We start from the raw sequence: 15,970 nt of genomic DNA on the forward strand, positions 1-15,970 counted from the left end.
GGGACACAGGGCAGGCTTTTAGGGCCTTCAGTGTCTAATGAGCCCACATTCACCTCTGGCATAGCCAAAACAATGCAAAGCATTTTCCCAGGATTGTGCCTGGGGTGAAGGAGCTCCAGGCTCTCTCTTACACAGTTCAGCACCCCAAGCATCAGCCTGCCCCTGTACAGAAGGGCCACAGCCTCACTCTTGGCCACTGTCCCCTAGGCTCCAGTGATTTTGCCATTTTTCTCACTGTGTGTCAAGGCAGTGTCTTCTCTATTATCGAGGTTATAAAGCTCTGCATTTCTGAATCCCTGACCTGTTAAAGAAGCATTAGAATAGCATCTCACCAGTCCTTGGTGCCTTCCTCTTTCCATTTGTGTTTCTTTATTAGGTAACATTCACGTATCCACTTTAGTCACTTCCTTTCTTATCCTGGAATGGATCCCATCCGATCCTGGCTTCCCCCCACCCCACCCCAACTTCCTGCATTCTGTTTCTTTCATCATCTCTCTTCTCATGTGATCCTGAATTCCTGTTGTTTATATCCTTAAAGCCCACAGAAATCCATGGAGGTTTATTTTTTCCCTTGGCAGAAGTATCCCCCCTCCCCTTTTCCTCTGCCATGCTTGTCAGAATAGGGGCTGGTTGCCACAAGGGGCCATTGGATACTCAATTTTGTTGCAATGGTGGTACCCGCACTAGGAAAAGACCCTGAGGCAAGCAGTAAACTTATCCTCAAAGGCTAGTTGCATCCCCACCTCCTCCCTCCAAGCTTGACTGACTTCTGCCTGGAAGCATGAAAGATTGCATTCTTTCCAAACCTCTGCTTTGTTTATTCCAATATTCTCTGTCGTAAGACTGGATATTCCAGTTAACTCACAGAAATGTGCCGTCCACTTTCTTAGCCCTGTCAATGTCACTTGATGTACAGTGGGGCCAATGAGCTCTCCAGCCCAATTTTGAACTGAGATGAATTGTTTTTTTCCTTTTGCCACATCAGTCATCAAATGCTCCCCTGCTTTTCTGCTGTGACACAGAACAAAAATAAAAGAATGGGTATCTCTTTTCCACTGCCATCTCATACGATGGGTACGGGATAAATAAAAGATCTATGGGCAACATTTCCATGAAAATTGTGAAGTTGGGGTAGGACAGAGATCGCAATAAAATAGATGCCTATATCCCTGGAAGATATGGGCAGGGCAGTGGTGAAGCTGGATTATTTTGTACTCTGGACTTAATGGTCTTATGATGGTGTTGGTTAGAGCTATAAACAGCCATGCAAAGCCAACAATTATCATTTCTCTTCCCACACCAACATTCCATATTTTACAACTGATATGTTTGGAGGAAGGGAAAGAGCTTGCCAACACTGCTTAACAACAACAACAACAACAACAACAACATCTCTGAGCATGTGCAGTTTTGCACTTGAAATGCACTTGCCTCGTAGCACCATCCTGATGATTACAGGAATTGTAGTTTGGCAAGGTGCTGAAAATCCCAATGCTTGCCCTGTCTGTTGTGCACAAAAACATGATCATAGAATTAGAGTTGGAAGGGACCCCGGGGGTCATTAAGTCCAACCCCCTACAATGTAGGAATCCTAACTAAAGCATCCATGACAGATGGCTATCCAACCTTTGCTTAAAAACCTCCAGTGAAGGAGAGTACACAACCTCTCAAGGGAATCTGTTCCACTGTCAAACAGCTCTTGGGGTGACATACAGTGGTACCTCGGGTTAAGTACTTAATTCATTCCGGAGTTCCGTACTTAACCTGAAACTGTTCTTAACCTGAAGCACCATTTTAGCTAATGGGGCCTCTTGCTGCTGCTGTGCTGCTGGAGCACGATTTCTGTTCTCATCCTGAAGTAAAGTTCTTAACCTGAAGCACTATTTCTGGGTTAGTGGAGTCTGTAACCTGAAGTGTATGTAACCCGAGATACCACTGTATACTAGTTTATGGCTGGTGTGTCCATATTTCCTGAGCTGATTGTGTTTCTTTGAGCAACATTTTGCAGTCTGTGGCTCAGTTACTTGTGTCACCCATGTCTTACTAACATAAGTGTTTGTGGCAGGTACTAGCTAATCTTAATCAACGGATAAACTTCGATGTTTTAAAATACCTTCGGCATTTAAAATAGCTGTGCTTCCTTGCAGGCATATAAATATATTCCAATTATACATTTGCCAAAAAACCCCCAAAAAATCCCAGTTTAACCTCTTGGATATCAAAGAATGTTCATATAGTTCTGTTTAGAGCCTTCTGTTGGATAGAAGGTTAGTGTATCAAATAATATCTTATGCCTTCATGGAGACTTTACAGACAAAGCATTCAGCAAATCCAATAGGTTTATGGCATATGGCTTGTCATCATAAACTATTTATTTTAGGAGTCATCTCAATTGATTTGTGTTAGATGTATGAGTGGGCGAAGCTTTTAGGATTACAGTGGTACCTCTGGTTACATACTTAATTCATTCCGGAGGTCCATACTTAACCTGAAACTGTTCTTAACCTGAAGCACCACTTTAGATAATGGGGCCTCCTGCTGCTGCCGTGCTGCCGGAGCACGATTTCTGTTCTTATCCTGAAGCAAAGTTCTTAACCTGAAGCATTAGTGGAGTCTGTAACCTGAAGTGTATGTAACCCGAGGTACCACTGTACTGCCACAATCCATGCAACAGTGAAAGGCTTGCAAATTGCTATTGTTATTTAGTGACCAAAGAGCAGGCTGTATTACATTTGATGTTGGTTGACCAAAATTGTTTTTTCAGGGAAATCAAAACCGTTTTAAAATGCAGTGACTCTTACATCTGCTATTTTGTTTAGCAGCAGGAGTTCTAACAAGCTGCTGGAATAGAGACAGCACCTTACACAAAGAATCCCCCATTCCCTGCTGCGAGCAGACGATTATTATTTTTTACGTTTTATTTTATGAATGACGTTTCCGGAGTTGCAACATTCTCAGGCCTTTTGCTTCTCTCTTGCCAACTTCCTTGAATTCGGACACCTTCACAGTGGATCTTCATTAGCACAGCTTGACGTCCAAAACAGAGTTCAGTGATTTTCCACTTCTCCCTCTCTCACACCCTTGCCCCAGTTCATGCTGTGCGAATATTACCTGCCTTTTTAAGACAGAGTGTTTCTACAGATATTAGCACACTGAAGAACTAAACTTTCCATTCCTACAGCTCCACATGCCAGATCTCAACTGCAGGTCACCAAGAGATTTTATCATCTGCCTGCCCATGCAAAAACAACACTGAGCATTTCAGCTCTGTATAAGTTTACATCTTCAAAGTGCTAAGCAAACATTAATTAATCCTAACCACAGTCCTGCAGAGAAGGCAGTATCTATATCCCCATTTTACTTACATAGGAGGAAAGGAGCCTAGTCATATGCAGATCCCTGTAATGACTGGCTAGCGAGCCAAGAACAAAACTCAGGCATCACTCCCAGCCTTTCGCTTTCTTGCAGTGCTCTAGTTTCAAGTTTCCCCTTTCCCCTTGATTTTTGATGGGCCTCCTGCCTGGCATCACTTTCTCCATACTCTAATCTCTCTTTTCTTTTCAATGTCTGCACAGACTCCTGCTTATTAATTAAGAGTGACACAGAGATAAGTGCCTTGTCCTGCTACCCCCCAGTCTGGTGATCTGTTAAGCTCAGCATAGTCATTCTCCTGTCAATTAAAACAGCTTGCCCAGAATGGTTGGTCTTTTCTACCGCTATCTCTCGGCTTCTTCACATGATGCAACAATCCATGACATCATGGAGCTCTCTGTGTACATGAAGGCTCAATTGTTTATCATTCTTAAAAAGCATATAGGATAGCTATCAGTGCTACAGAGAATAAAGCCCCCATCTGCACTATATATTTAAGGCAGTATCGTACTACCATAAGCAGTCGTGTGAAACTGTAGAATCCCAGGAAGTGTAGTTTGGTAAGGGTTCTCAGAGTTCCCTGGGAAAAGGGATTCACCGTTAAACCACTCTGGGAATTGTAGCTCTGTGAGGAGAACAGTGGTCTCCTAACACTCCTCAACAAACTATAGTTCCCAGGATTCTTTGGGGAAAACATCACATTAACAATATTCCAGCTGTTAATATGAAACCAACGCAGTATGGGCTATGTATGGAAAGTTATTACAAGTTGTGTGCCAAGATGAATAATGTCAGGCTTAACCTTGCATAACTTGGACCTAAAGATATATGCTGCACATCACCCTAAACTGTATTGTTATAAATAGTACTATTAACCACCGCTTGATAATACTATAGGTGTGTATAAGTAGCACATACTTGTTTGGCTTAATATCTAAACAGTGTGCCAATCACACACACACACACACACAGATATTCCTGTCTTTTTATAGCAGTTAGTTATTAATGAATACATTTCATGCTCCAGGACATTTTTGCCAATGGCAGGTATGGGCTAGAATGGATCCAGGAGTTCATTGGATTTCTAGTTTGCCATCCAAAAATGGAACAAACACTGCATCATTGAGGGAGTTGTTATTTTAATGTGGATTCCCGGACTATTCAATCAATTTCAACTGCATTCAGTGGGACTTCCCAAAATTGTCTCATTGTTTTATTTCATATGCTGGCTAGCCTAGCAGATTCTTGAATCCAGACATGTATTTCAATATTTTTGGCACAATTTTGTTTTGTAGCTTTGTCGTAGATATTATGGCATGATATTTTCTGCAGTCTGCTAACAAAATTTGCAATGATTAGTCTCCCAGAGAGACTCTTCATTAATGAACTATAATTCATTATTTTGCCAGATCTGTTAGGCTTAGGGATGAGAAAGACATTCAGTATTGTTTTGTATTTAAATGTGAACTCACCTCATTTGCACTTTCTGCAACAATATATGAGCCAAAATACAGCTATACTTCCAAATATACCCTTCTCATTTTATGGTGCAGTACATCAACCAAAAAATTACAGACTAGAGGGGAATGTGCATAAAAATTCATATTAGCAAAAATATCATTATAATGCTTTATAGGAGGGGAAATTGCTTCAAAAAATGTATGTATTAGACAAAAATGTATAAAACACATACTAAGAGGCTGATGAATTTTCATGAGAACAAAAAATAAAAAAAATTGAATTCACACCATGACCTGGGGATGTGGTGAATGAAAGGTTAAGAAACTGATAATTGACAGATGGGGACCATCCTTAGAATGGCCACCCTGAGTTGTAACAGATACAATTTTGGTGGACTGCTACTTTTCATGTGTATGTGTCAAATTTCATTAAGTCTTTGTTTCTCTCTATATCAGCACTGCTTCAGTGTTTTAAAAGGATGTAGACATATGGCAGGGTCTCAAAAATATCACATGCAAAGATAGGAGGGAAAACGTTTACCCTCTTTAGCACCCAATTTTACATCCTGCAGTTAACGTTCATTGAATTGGTTTTTGACTTCAAAACATATGAGCCATATAAAGCAGTGCTTTTTGATAACGAGTTCCGATAACAAGTTTATGATTACTTCTGAATAGCAGTAACACCCATAAAGGAAAAGTCATTGGAAAGTCATTTTTGTAGACATGAAATTAAGAGTACTGCAAATACAGTACAGTGGTACCTCGAGTTAAGTACTTAATTTGTTCCGGAGGTCCGTTCTTAACCTGAAACTGTTCTTAACTTGAAACACCACTTTAGCTAAAGGGGCCTCCTGCTGCTGCCGTGCCGCCGGAGCACGATTTCTGTTCTCATCCTGAAGCAAAGTTCTTAACCCGAGGCACTATTTCTGGTGGAGAACTACCTAAGCAGATTCACTGGAATGCTTTGTTTCATTAAATCTGGGGCACTTTCCCCTCCTCTCCCTTAAGCTCACAGGTTTCCATTCATAGAATAGGAGAGTTGAAAGGGACCCCAAGGGTCCTGTAGTCCAACCCCCAGCAATGCAGGCATTACATTTGCATTAGACACCTCTTACACCAGTTTCATTGGTCTGTGCATTCATTCCTGAGACTAGTCTTCACATCAAGATTTCATGCACATCGGAAAGGCATCTATTTTCTTCTGCACTGCCTGTCAGCTGCAATCTCAGTTGCAACTTCAGACTAGACTATATATAGTATCCGTGGGGACACACAAATATCACTGGATCCACAATGCCCAAAAGTTTTAGTAATTGTTACAACAACCTTTAAAGATCAGAAAATATCATTATCCCCATTTTGCAGATGGAGAGGATAGCTGAGGCAGAAGTTTGGCTGGTCTACCCGGGGAGTTTGCTATTAAGGTGACAATTGAACTGGGGGGTTAATGAAGACAATCCTCTTACAGCACAATCCAGTGCATGTTTACCCAGAAGTAAATGCCACTGTGTACAACAGAGCTTACTTCTAGGTAAGTGTGCATAAGAACGCAGCCATTATCTATAATGCTATAATGACCTAAAAATCTATGGTGTTTTAGTGCACACCTGCCCTTGTATCTAATTCTACACATATACCGGTATGCCAGCACTAGTTGGTAGGATCAAGCTCTTTCAGTTGCAATCCATCCAATTCCACACCCTCCCACTTCTATTCCCCACTAGTTCCCCAACATTACATTCTGCTGTGGCTAATATCCAACTCAGGATGGTTGTTCCTAATATCCAACTCAGGATGGTTGTTTGTCTGCTTAACCTTCTGTGTTTATAGCTTTGTTGATAATCTCAAAGCTATCACTTTCTCTACTTTACACAGTCAGCCAATCCCCAGTAGTCTTAGTCATAGGACTCTCCCCTTGGTCTCCAAACTCAAGACTAGCTGCCCTTACATAACAAACAAACAATGAAGTAGATATTTTATGCTGGAGGAATTAAGGCACAATGAGTTGTCCAGGCCCACCAGGAATTTCACCCTTCAGACCACAGTGTTTTGAATTTTTATGTGTTATGTGAAGGCCACAACAAGGTCTGTATTTCAGCCAGAAGTCATCAGTGGCTGAGCATCCCCTGGCAAGATACACAAAACAAAATTGATGAAATGGATCCCAGTCCAGAGAAGGTTAACCATGACTAAGTCCCACAGGCATCAGTTGGGTTTCAGTTGGTTGCAACAGATAATTTGACCACTAATTTCAGTGAGACTTGAGCATTATTAACTTCATCCAGATTGGAGCCATTGCCTCTGAGCACAGCAGCTCCTCAGGGTGGGGTGAGTGGCAAGGCATCCATGATATATGGAGTGGTATATTACCCTTGTCACACTTTCGGAAATCAACCACTAGCCATAGCTCTCCAAACCAGGAGATTCCTAGAACATAGGATTATTCCACACATGGCATCGTCCTTGCAAATCTGTATATCACCATGTATCTCAATTTCCTTGCAGTCCTGGGGTCTTTCATCTTGAGCTATTTATTTCACCATGGAAATGTGCAGCTGTTGGCATTTGCCCTTAAAGTAAGCAAATTGCCATATGGTTGTGCAGGTGTCACAGTCACCTTGAACGACTGCCTGTGACATGAATAATGCCACATTGGCCATCTTACTGATAGAAGAGGAGTTTTCCAGTTAAAGCAACTACCTAGAGGAATGGTGGATTTTCTTCCTCTGAAGGTCTTCAAGCTGGACTGTCATCTCTATGGGGTGATATAACTCCGGATTTCCTGCAGCAAGCAGCAGGTGACATTGGCTCTCCTACAAGGCCCTCCAACCTTTTGATTTAAGCAACACCACTCTCTCCCCATGCTAGTTCCATTTTTATGTTATTTATTATTAGTAAAACTTTGGAGCTGAGCATCCTTGCCGCTGTCCCCAGCAGACACACACACACAAATTGCAACTTTCATGCAGGGGTCTGTTCACCTATATACTAAAAAGCAGCAAAGCCCCACCACTTTGCAAACGTTCTTTTCTTCTTCTTGCAGCACAATTCAATGCAAGCTTACTCAGAAGTAGACTCTGTACAACGTGCTCCTTAGAAATAGTGTTTGGCATTTCTAAGTAGCCACAGTGTCAGGAAATTGCCATCGGAAGAACAGGTGGCGGTAGGGCTCCAGGAGAATAGGAGAAACTCTGCAGCAGAAGAGGGAACCAGTAGGGGGGGAGCAGGAGCTCCAAGGGGAAGGGAATCGGAGGAGAGGCTCTGGGACACTTCCAGTGAGAACAGCGAAGAGGTATCAAGGCCCCCTTTAGGAACCCCCACCCCTCGCCGGAAACTGTCACGCAGGGAATCCAGGAGACGTGTTTCCGGCAGCTTTTATGCTGGAAGCGTTTCCGCAGGCGCCCACTGACGGATTCTACCAGCGACTGACGGAGCCATGTCAAAGGGTTCCGCTCAAGGCAGAGCTTTGCTACGCTGAGCAAGCTCTGAGGGACCAACCCTTTTACGCACAAGTAGCTCATTGTCCCATCACACACAGTTATATGAAGTGTGTGCCTCCTCTCCATTTTTAAAAATACATATATCATAACAAAGTCTGTTTGAATATTGTGGATTTTGGCTTTATACTTTGTTGGTTTTTTATTTCTAGGTTGCTTCCAGATAACCTGCTTAATGTGTACCCATCCTGATTTGTTTGTGGCGAGATTAAACAATGCTGTATCAAGCATGTATTGTGTTGGCCTACACTTTCCCACCACTTTCCTTATTGCAAAAAGTCCAATCATTCATGGAAGCAGGTTTGTTTTGCAACAACTCCCAATCCATAATCTAAATATGCCAGTATGTGAGCAAATGCCATTAAAAATAATGACAACATCCATCTGCCAATCTATCTATCCACACATACACAATGTGGTGGGGCAAACCACACATCTCTTCTGTGAAAGAAATCTTGTGAGAATATTGCCCAGAGGCTAAAGAAAAAGAAGAACCATGGGTGATATGTTCACTAGCTAAGCCCTTCTGAAATATTTTGGAGATAGGAAAGTTCTTCCTCACTATGGAGGTATGGAGGCAGCAATTTCTGTCCCATTCTGTGTACCTCACAATCAGCACTTGTTTCATCTCTCCACAATTTGGCTTCTGCTAAAACCTTCCTTTTTTGTATTTCTAACTGCTGTGGACAAAACTAACATAATAAATTATGAAATTCATTTCAATGCATATCAGTGGAAGGGAAACATCAATAACAGTTATAGCGAATCCTGCTACATGATTGCTTACATGATTTCCATTCCTGACCTTGGGTGAACATGCGAATTGGGGCCATTTCTGCCCCTGTGTCCATTTATTGAATTCTCTGACATCCCTACTCTTCACACACTTATCTTGAAACACACCCAAAGCATAAATACTCTACATTTAAAAAAACAACAGGGTTGTACCTTGGCATGGCTTTTAATTGAAAGAGAGACATTCAATCCCTTTGTATTTTTAAGAGAAGCCTTCCCAGTTCACGAGGCTAAACACACCCCTGTGCTAAGCACATAAAAAATATGAAAATGTTTGCATTCATTTAACACATACGCTAAATACAAAGAAACCCATGGAATGAATTACTGTTTATGTACACAAAGGAAAGGGAATGATTAACAATTGGCTGAAATAAACTTTGGGGTAGATTGTTAAAGCTTCAGCATGGGGCCTACACAAAATCTATGGCTGGTGCTCCTATCACTCATGACCACGGCTCATTGCCGGCTCTCAGTTTGGGAAAGCCTTTGGTCCTTTGGGCAAGGCCCCTTTTGACGCAGGCCTACCTCCTCCTTGCTGCCATTGTCACCTGCTGTTGCTCTCCTTGCCAATGCTGCCTTCTTGTTTGCCAAGGAGAAAACTAGCGAGCTAGTGAGCAGTGGCTGCTCCCTCCTCCTTAATGCACTTGTTCATCCTCTCTGGAACAACAAAGGAGAAAGCAGCAACAGTGAGGAGAAGGAGCAGAAGCTAATGGGGTCTTTGCAGTGTGACATCTCTTCAAACCGCTGGATACCAGCAGGTGCCTAAAAATACGTCAATCTCTGACACCAGCCTTGCCTCAGTCAAGAGAACTGCAGGTGCTCAAATTCACAGACAACACATGCAAACACTGACTGGCCAATTCATTTCAAAGGAAGAACCTGAACAATATGTGCGTATTTTTATGCATAACATATTTATGGATGCTGCTTCTGAAAGCAGTGAATCAGAGTCCAAACCAAATCTTGTAACACGCACATGCACACACACACATACACGTGTGTTGAATTGTATTTTTTTAGAATTTTTTTTATCTATTTAAATGTGATTTTTTTTGGGGGGGGGTTAAAAAGAAAAGAAAAGAAAACAGTACAGCTTAATGCAGAAACAGGAAGGAATGGACTTATGATTGAACACTTCCAAAAGTGTCACTGACCAGAAACAGACTGATTCATCCATTCCCATTTCCAATCAAAAAGAAATTCTGTTTACACATTCAACTGGAGTCTATAGCTTTCCTCCCTCCTTCTAAGAATTAGTACAGCTTTGGAGATCCATTAATATAACTGAGCTTGACAAATGTCCTAGGACAAAACTCTTTTTAAAAAATCAGCTTGTCTTCTAGCAAAAATTTCATGATCCATTTCTAGATTATTCTTACATATATATTTTTCTCACCAATCTATGTATGTGGTCAATTTATAGTTTAAAATACTTTTTCACACGCACACCCATACAGTATATGTTTTCCACTGAAGTCTGTGCTTTTTCCGAGACCCACCCAAATTCCAGTACTTGGCTGGTGAATGTGCCAAGTTTTCTTGCTCTCTATGCAACGAATGGAAAAAAAATGCCCCCCTTTTTTCCATTTCTGCACATTCTTGGAGAAAGGAAGGAAAGTGCTCCAGAGGAATTTGGTCCTACCTGTTGTTTCAAATGTGAAACATGAAAGCGTCTCAGAGCAAGTAGCCTGGTGCCTGCAAGTGAAACTGTGTTCTACAAGAATCACTGAAATTGAGTATGATTTCCAGAAAGAAGCAGAGGAGAGTGACCATGTTTCAAAAGAATTATAAAACAAGAAGAATGCAAGATCCCATGATTCTTTGTTCCAGTTCAATACTATGTCAATGAGTCCCTTCAATTCATTGATGTTTTATGAGGGAGGTGAAAACATCAAAGCGCAACAGGGAAAACTATTGAGTTTTCCATAATGAAATGATAGCTTTCAGCTGCAGCTTCACATCCTTTATTTAATGAAAAGCAAGTTAATAGATTTCAGCATTTCATGAAAGGCAGAGAGTTTGGCTGTCTTCTCCTTATGCTTGAAGCATAGGAGACAAGGGATAAATTTGTGGAAGCTGAGTTGAAGGAGCCCACATACTGGCACTGTTTTCAGATGATAACTCTCCCTTTACCTCCTGAATGGCTTTGACTTTCCAGACCAGCATGCTTGACGAGTGACCAGCTCACTGACAATGATGCTTTCCCTTCTCTGCATGGACATTGCCTGCTGCTGGATGCTAGCTTGCATTGTGAGCTTACCTAAATCTCTTTCTCACTTCTTGAAGATGCAGCCAGCATGTCAGGGTAAGATAACAAAGAAATAGCCCCAGAGGCTTCCAGCACTGCTCTAACCCATACTTCCCCCTATTTTCAAAGTCCAGAAGCCTTCTGTAGCTAAAATGACACCCACTTGAGGGAGTTATCAGCCCACAAGAGGGAACCCCAAAGTTTGCTGGAGTACAGCTTTATTTGGGTGCGGGGCATCTCTATGAGGATTGAGCATGATCAATAGCCACATAATGCTGACCAGCTCTTGGTTGGAGGGAGAGATGGAATGCAAATAAGCCTGCAGTCCTATCTGGCTGTAGGCCCCATTAAATTCAATAGGTCTTACTTCCACTCAAAGCAGGAAACATGCTTCAGAGCAAATAGAAAAAGCTGGCTGGAGGTGCCAGGGGATAAATGGAGCATATTTATAGCTGACCTTGAAGTTCTCGCTTAGATTAGGACAGGTGTAGCATTTTTTTCCAGGACAGAGAGAACATAGAATCAAGTGCAGGAATACCAGAAAAGACAGTTAGGCTATAGGGAGAGTAATAGGTTGGGGACAAATCATGGCTTAGGGTAGAGAGGGGACACACACATGGCTGCAAGCCTATCAAAGAAACAAGGCTGAGGAAAACAGACAGAGAGTGAGAGGCAAAACAACTTACACTCAGCAAAACGTGCGCCCAGCTAACCAGCAGCCTCTTCCTGCTTCTTTTTCAGGGGCTGGTGGATGGGGGAGAGGGAAATAGCAGCAAATGCTGTCAGAGCCATCAAATAAAATTACTTCCACCAGGTCTTATTCTACATCCTAAGAAGAGTTGAGTCATCCTTTTGCTCTATTTTGTGTTATACTACTGCTACTCTGTGTACGGTGATGCTTCCTAAAGAGCTGCAGATTGTTGCCATAGGAGGCAGGAATACCTCTTTGACCTCCCAGTCTATGTGCAGATGGAGTCAGTGTGTTTATTCCCTCTTCTGAGCCGCATAACAGAGTGTGCCCCCTCCCCTGCATATCTGGTGTTGGGTAGGACTGCTGACCAATTTGGGGCCAGGGACAGCAGGCTCCTGCACATCTCAGAAATGTAAGGCTTCCCCTAAGGAAGTTTTGCTAGCCTTCTGTGATAATATGCAGCATCTTCTTCGCTTTTCTCGCTCCACTTTGTCTTCCAGAGCCCAAAACAAGGCAGCAATGCCAACTACGTGTTCCTGCTGTTGTTTTAGTTCAAACTGTGCCCATCTAGTTCAGCTTAGCTCTGATTAATGTAATGGGAAGGAGGGGTGGCGTCTCTATAACAGCAGAGACCCCCCCCCCATTCTATGCTGCAGATACAATTCAAATCACCCTTGCCTGTGGTTGTGTGTCAGTGAAGGGCTTGGTTCCAATTATTGCAGAGTTAAATGCATGCTTAACTGTCCTGAAGCATGTGAGCAACATCTAAAAATTAGAGAAAACAATGGAGTCCAGCACAGCCAAAATCCCTTCCATGGAATGCTCATCAAAGAACCTTCAGAATGCTTTTAGAAACATAATTTGGGGATTAGGTGGTAGCTGACTATCCTTGGTTATGGAAAGTTTTGCAATGCTACATTTCAAAAGAAGACAGATGAAAACCTCTGCATTATCAATTGCACATAACTTCAGCAAAATGAGGTGGTGTGGTGCTTGTTTATTTACATTTCATGCTATCTTATCTTTATTACTGTTCTTTTACAGTCCTGTCTCTGCTCAAAAGTTCAACAATCTTGAGAACGTCAAACACTGAGTCCTGAAACGATTGTGCTAAATAATGTAGGACTGTTCACTGTCGCTGAGCAGATTTCTATAACCAGATCCAGGCAATGGTAATGTGACAATCAGAACACATAACTGTGTGTTTCATTGACTTTTCCAGGACTAAAGGAAGGTGGGAACTTACTATGGTGTTTTCCAAGTCACCTGTTGCAACAGAACAACAAATATTAGCCTTTGCCAAATACTTCAGTTATGTACTAAGGCTGATGATGGATATCAGCTGAGTTGAGACTGGTGGGAACAGAACATAAACACTGATATGGCAGTGCAGTTGTGGAAAATAAGCATACAAGAAATGGCCATTAAGATTCTACAAATGATTTCTAAACCTAAATTCAAATACAGTGGTACCTCGGGTTAAGTACTTAATTCATTCTGGAGGTCCGTTCTTAACCTGAAACTGTTCTTAACCTGAAGCACCACTTTAGATAATGGGGCCTCCTGCTGCTGCCGTGCCGCCAGAGCACGATTTCTGTTCTCATCCTGAAGCGAAGTTCTTTACCCGAGGTACTATTTCTCAGTTAGCGGAGTCTGTAACCTGAAGCAAATGTAACCTGAAGCGTATGTAACCCAAGGTACCACTGTACATAAGATGAATTTGATAACTACAGTACCACAGTGGTGTTGTTCTCACACACTGTATGTGGTTCTTGATTGGGCAGCATAGGATTTCTGACTGTCCACACCATACATTTACAGCACATGGCTTCCCCAAAGAATCCTGGGGGTTCAGGGTGCTGGGAATTGTACCTTTGTGACATAGCTACACTTCCCAGAATTATTTGGTGAGAGCTATGTGCCTTACATGTGCTTTAAAAGTATGGTGTGGATGTGACCTTCTGCTGTCCCATGTGTTTGTCTAATAGGGCATGCCTACAAGTATGATGCATGGGCAGAATCCAGCCAAATTTAAATCCCCTTGGTGTCCATCAGAGTAAGCAGGAAAATATCATAGAAAGAAACCCCAAATGGGAAGACTAAAGGATGTGGCTGGGCCATGGAGTTCTGGCAGTGTGAAGGGAGACGACAGGTGCAAGTCCTCACTTAGGCTAAGAGGGTGAAAGGAAGCAAGCAGCCTGCTTGTCCTTATTGGGGGGAGTAAAACAGGGGCCAGGAGTTGCATGCTATAACCATGCAGCCCTGTCCCAATTCTGCCTCCTCCAGGATCCTTTAAGGTATGAGGGGGCCTGTCACCTTCAATCACTCATTTTGGGTAGTTAATGGGATAGTAGTGCTTCCACCCATTCAAAGAAACCTTCCAAAGGACTCTTGGAACTGCAAAGGGTGCAGAGGCCTTCAGAGATGACAGCATCCTGAAGTGGGAAGAAGTTATGGTTGGAGATGTACAAATCATTTCTCCCCCCCCCCCCATGCTTTACCACTCTGGTTTGGGACTAGGTAAGGAGCTTAGCTCTTCAAATCTGAGTTGTTCAACAGAAAAGTTTCAATACGGTCAGGGCAGAGCTTAATTCTTTCCCAACCCTGAACCTGGGTGGTGTAGCTATGATCTAACAGAAGAAGGAAATGGATGAAAGGATGAAAGATGAGTGGCACACATCTCCAACTCCAGTCCTCCTCTCCCTGCAATCCTCTAAACTCTTAGGGGTTGTCTGCCCCCTTCTTCACTTCAAAAGGTCCTCTGTGAATGGTTAATGGAGACTGAAGTGGAAAGCACTTTCTCCAGCACAAATTAACCTTCCTCCCACAAGCTGTGACAGAGGAAGCTGTCTTATGCCAAGTCAGACTCTCAGTCCATCTAGCTCAGTATCCAGGGGTCAGCAAACTTTTTCAGCAGGAGGTCGGTCCACTGTCCCTCAGACCTTGTGGGGAGCAGGACTATATTTTGAAGAAAAAATGAACAAATTCCTATGCCCCACAAATAACCCAGAGATGCATTTTAAATAAAAGCACACATTCTACTCATGTAAAAACACGCTGATTCACGGACCGTCCGCAGGATGGATTTTGAAGACGATTGGGCCAAATCCGACCCCTGGGCCTTAGTTTGCCTACCCATGGTCTACACTGAGTGGCAACAGTTTGAGGCAGGGGTCCTTCCCAGTCCTGCTTGGATTTGCCAAAGGTTGCACCTGGGACCTTTTGACAACAAAGTATATTCTTTTCTACTGAAAGACAGCCCTTCTCATGAAAGGGACAGTTCCATATAATAGCTTATAGGATCCTGGAGCAGGGAGTCCCTAGGTTTATGGGATGTGCACCCAACCCCAATGTTTCACCCGTTCTCACACAGAAATCAGGAAAACAGCAAATCCCCCCCCCAAAAAACTTGCTGTGCTGGAGGATTTAAGGCAGGGGTGGCCAATGTGGTACCCTCCAGATTGTTGCTGGACTCCAATGCCCACCTTGACCATGGGCTCTGCTGATTGACGTTAGGGTCAACAACACTTACAGGGCACCAACATTGGCTACCACTGGTTTGATTAATGTTTGCCCCAGCCCCATTCTCAATGATACAGCAAGAGCAGGAATTTCCCCCTTATTTATTCTCCCTTCCTGGCCATTCCTCAGTGTCTCCCATGCTGTAGAAACAAAATAGTAAAGTGCTGCTTGAGTCTGTAGTAACTCATTCATGAGTGTTCCTTCTTTCCAGTAGGTTAGAAACAGAACAGCAGGGCAGCAGCCTTCAAGCACTTGACATTTAATGGGTTCTGTGAGATGGCAAACTTTGATTTTAACTCTTTAATACAGAAACTTGTATCTGGTATATTTCTGTGTTTCATTTCTGCATATAGAGAGACAGACAAAAATACTTTGGGGC

The 15,970-nt window shown here is 42.7% G+C and overlaps 3 protein-coding genes across 9 annotated transcripts in view; 1 reads left to right on the top strand and 2 right to left on the bottom strand.

Annotated features, from left to right (window-relative positions):
- Positions 1–15,970, bottom strand: part of ETS2 (ETS proto-oncogene 2, transcription factor) — a gene marked incomplete at its 5' end in the record, with an annotated part of 328,432 nt that overhangs the window by 239,671 nt on the left and 72,791 nt on the right. The gene's annotated exons all lie outside the window — the stretch shown is intronic.
- Positions 1–15,970, top strand: part of KCNJ6 (potassium inwardly rectifying channel subfamily J member 6) — a 264,246-nt gene that overhangs the window by 44,459 nt on the left and 203,817 nt on the right. The window lies entirely within an intron of this gene.
- The window catches only part of KCNJ15 (potassium inwardly rectifying channel subfamily J member 15), a 36,483-nt gene that overhangs the window by 9,596 nt on the left and 10,917 nt on the right, over positions 1–15,970 (bottom strand). For 2 of the 7 annotated variants that reach the window (XM_081908771.1, XM_081908772.1), the window contains exon 3: positions 9,656–9,787. The exons of 4 other annotated variants lie outside the window; for them this stretch is intronic. In XM_081908771.1, coding sequence (XP_081764897.1) covers positions 9,656–9,672 — 17 coding nt within the window. In that variant the 5' untranslated portion in view covers positions 9,673–9,787. Of the gene's footprint in view, positions 1–332; positions 412–9,655; positions 9,788–15,970 lie in introns of those variants that run through there. One more of the 7 variants, XM_081908777.1, reaches the window with a different exon arrangement.

The sequence above is a fragment of the Podarcis melisellensis genome (assembly GCF_964234715.1).
Source record: "Podarcis melisellensis genome assembly, chromosome: 4".
Classification (NCBI taxonomy): domain Eukaryota; kingdom Metazoa; phylum Chordata; class Lepidosauria; order Squamata; family Lacertidae; genus Podarcis; species Podarcis melisellensis.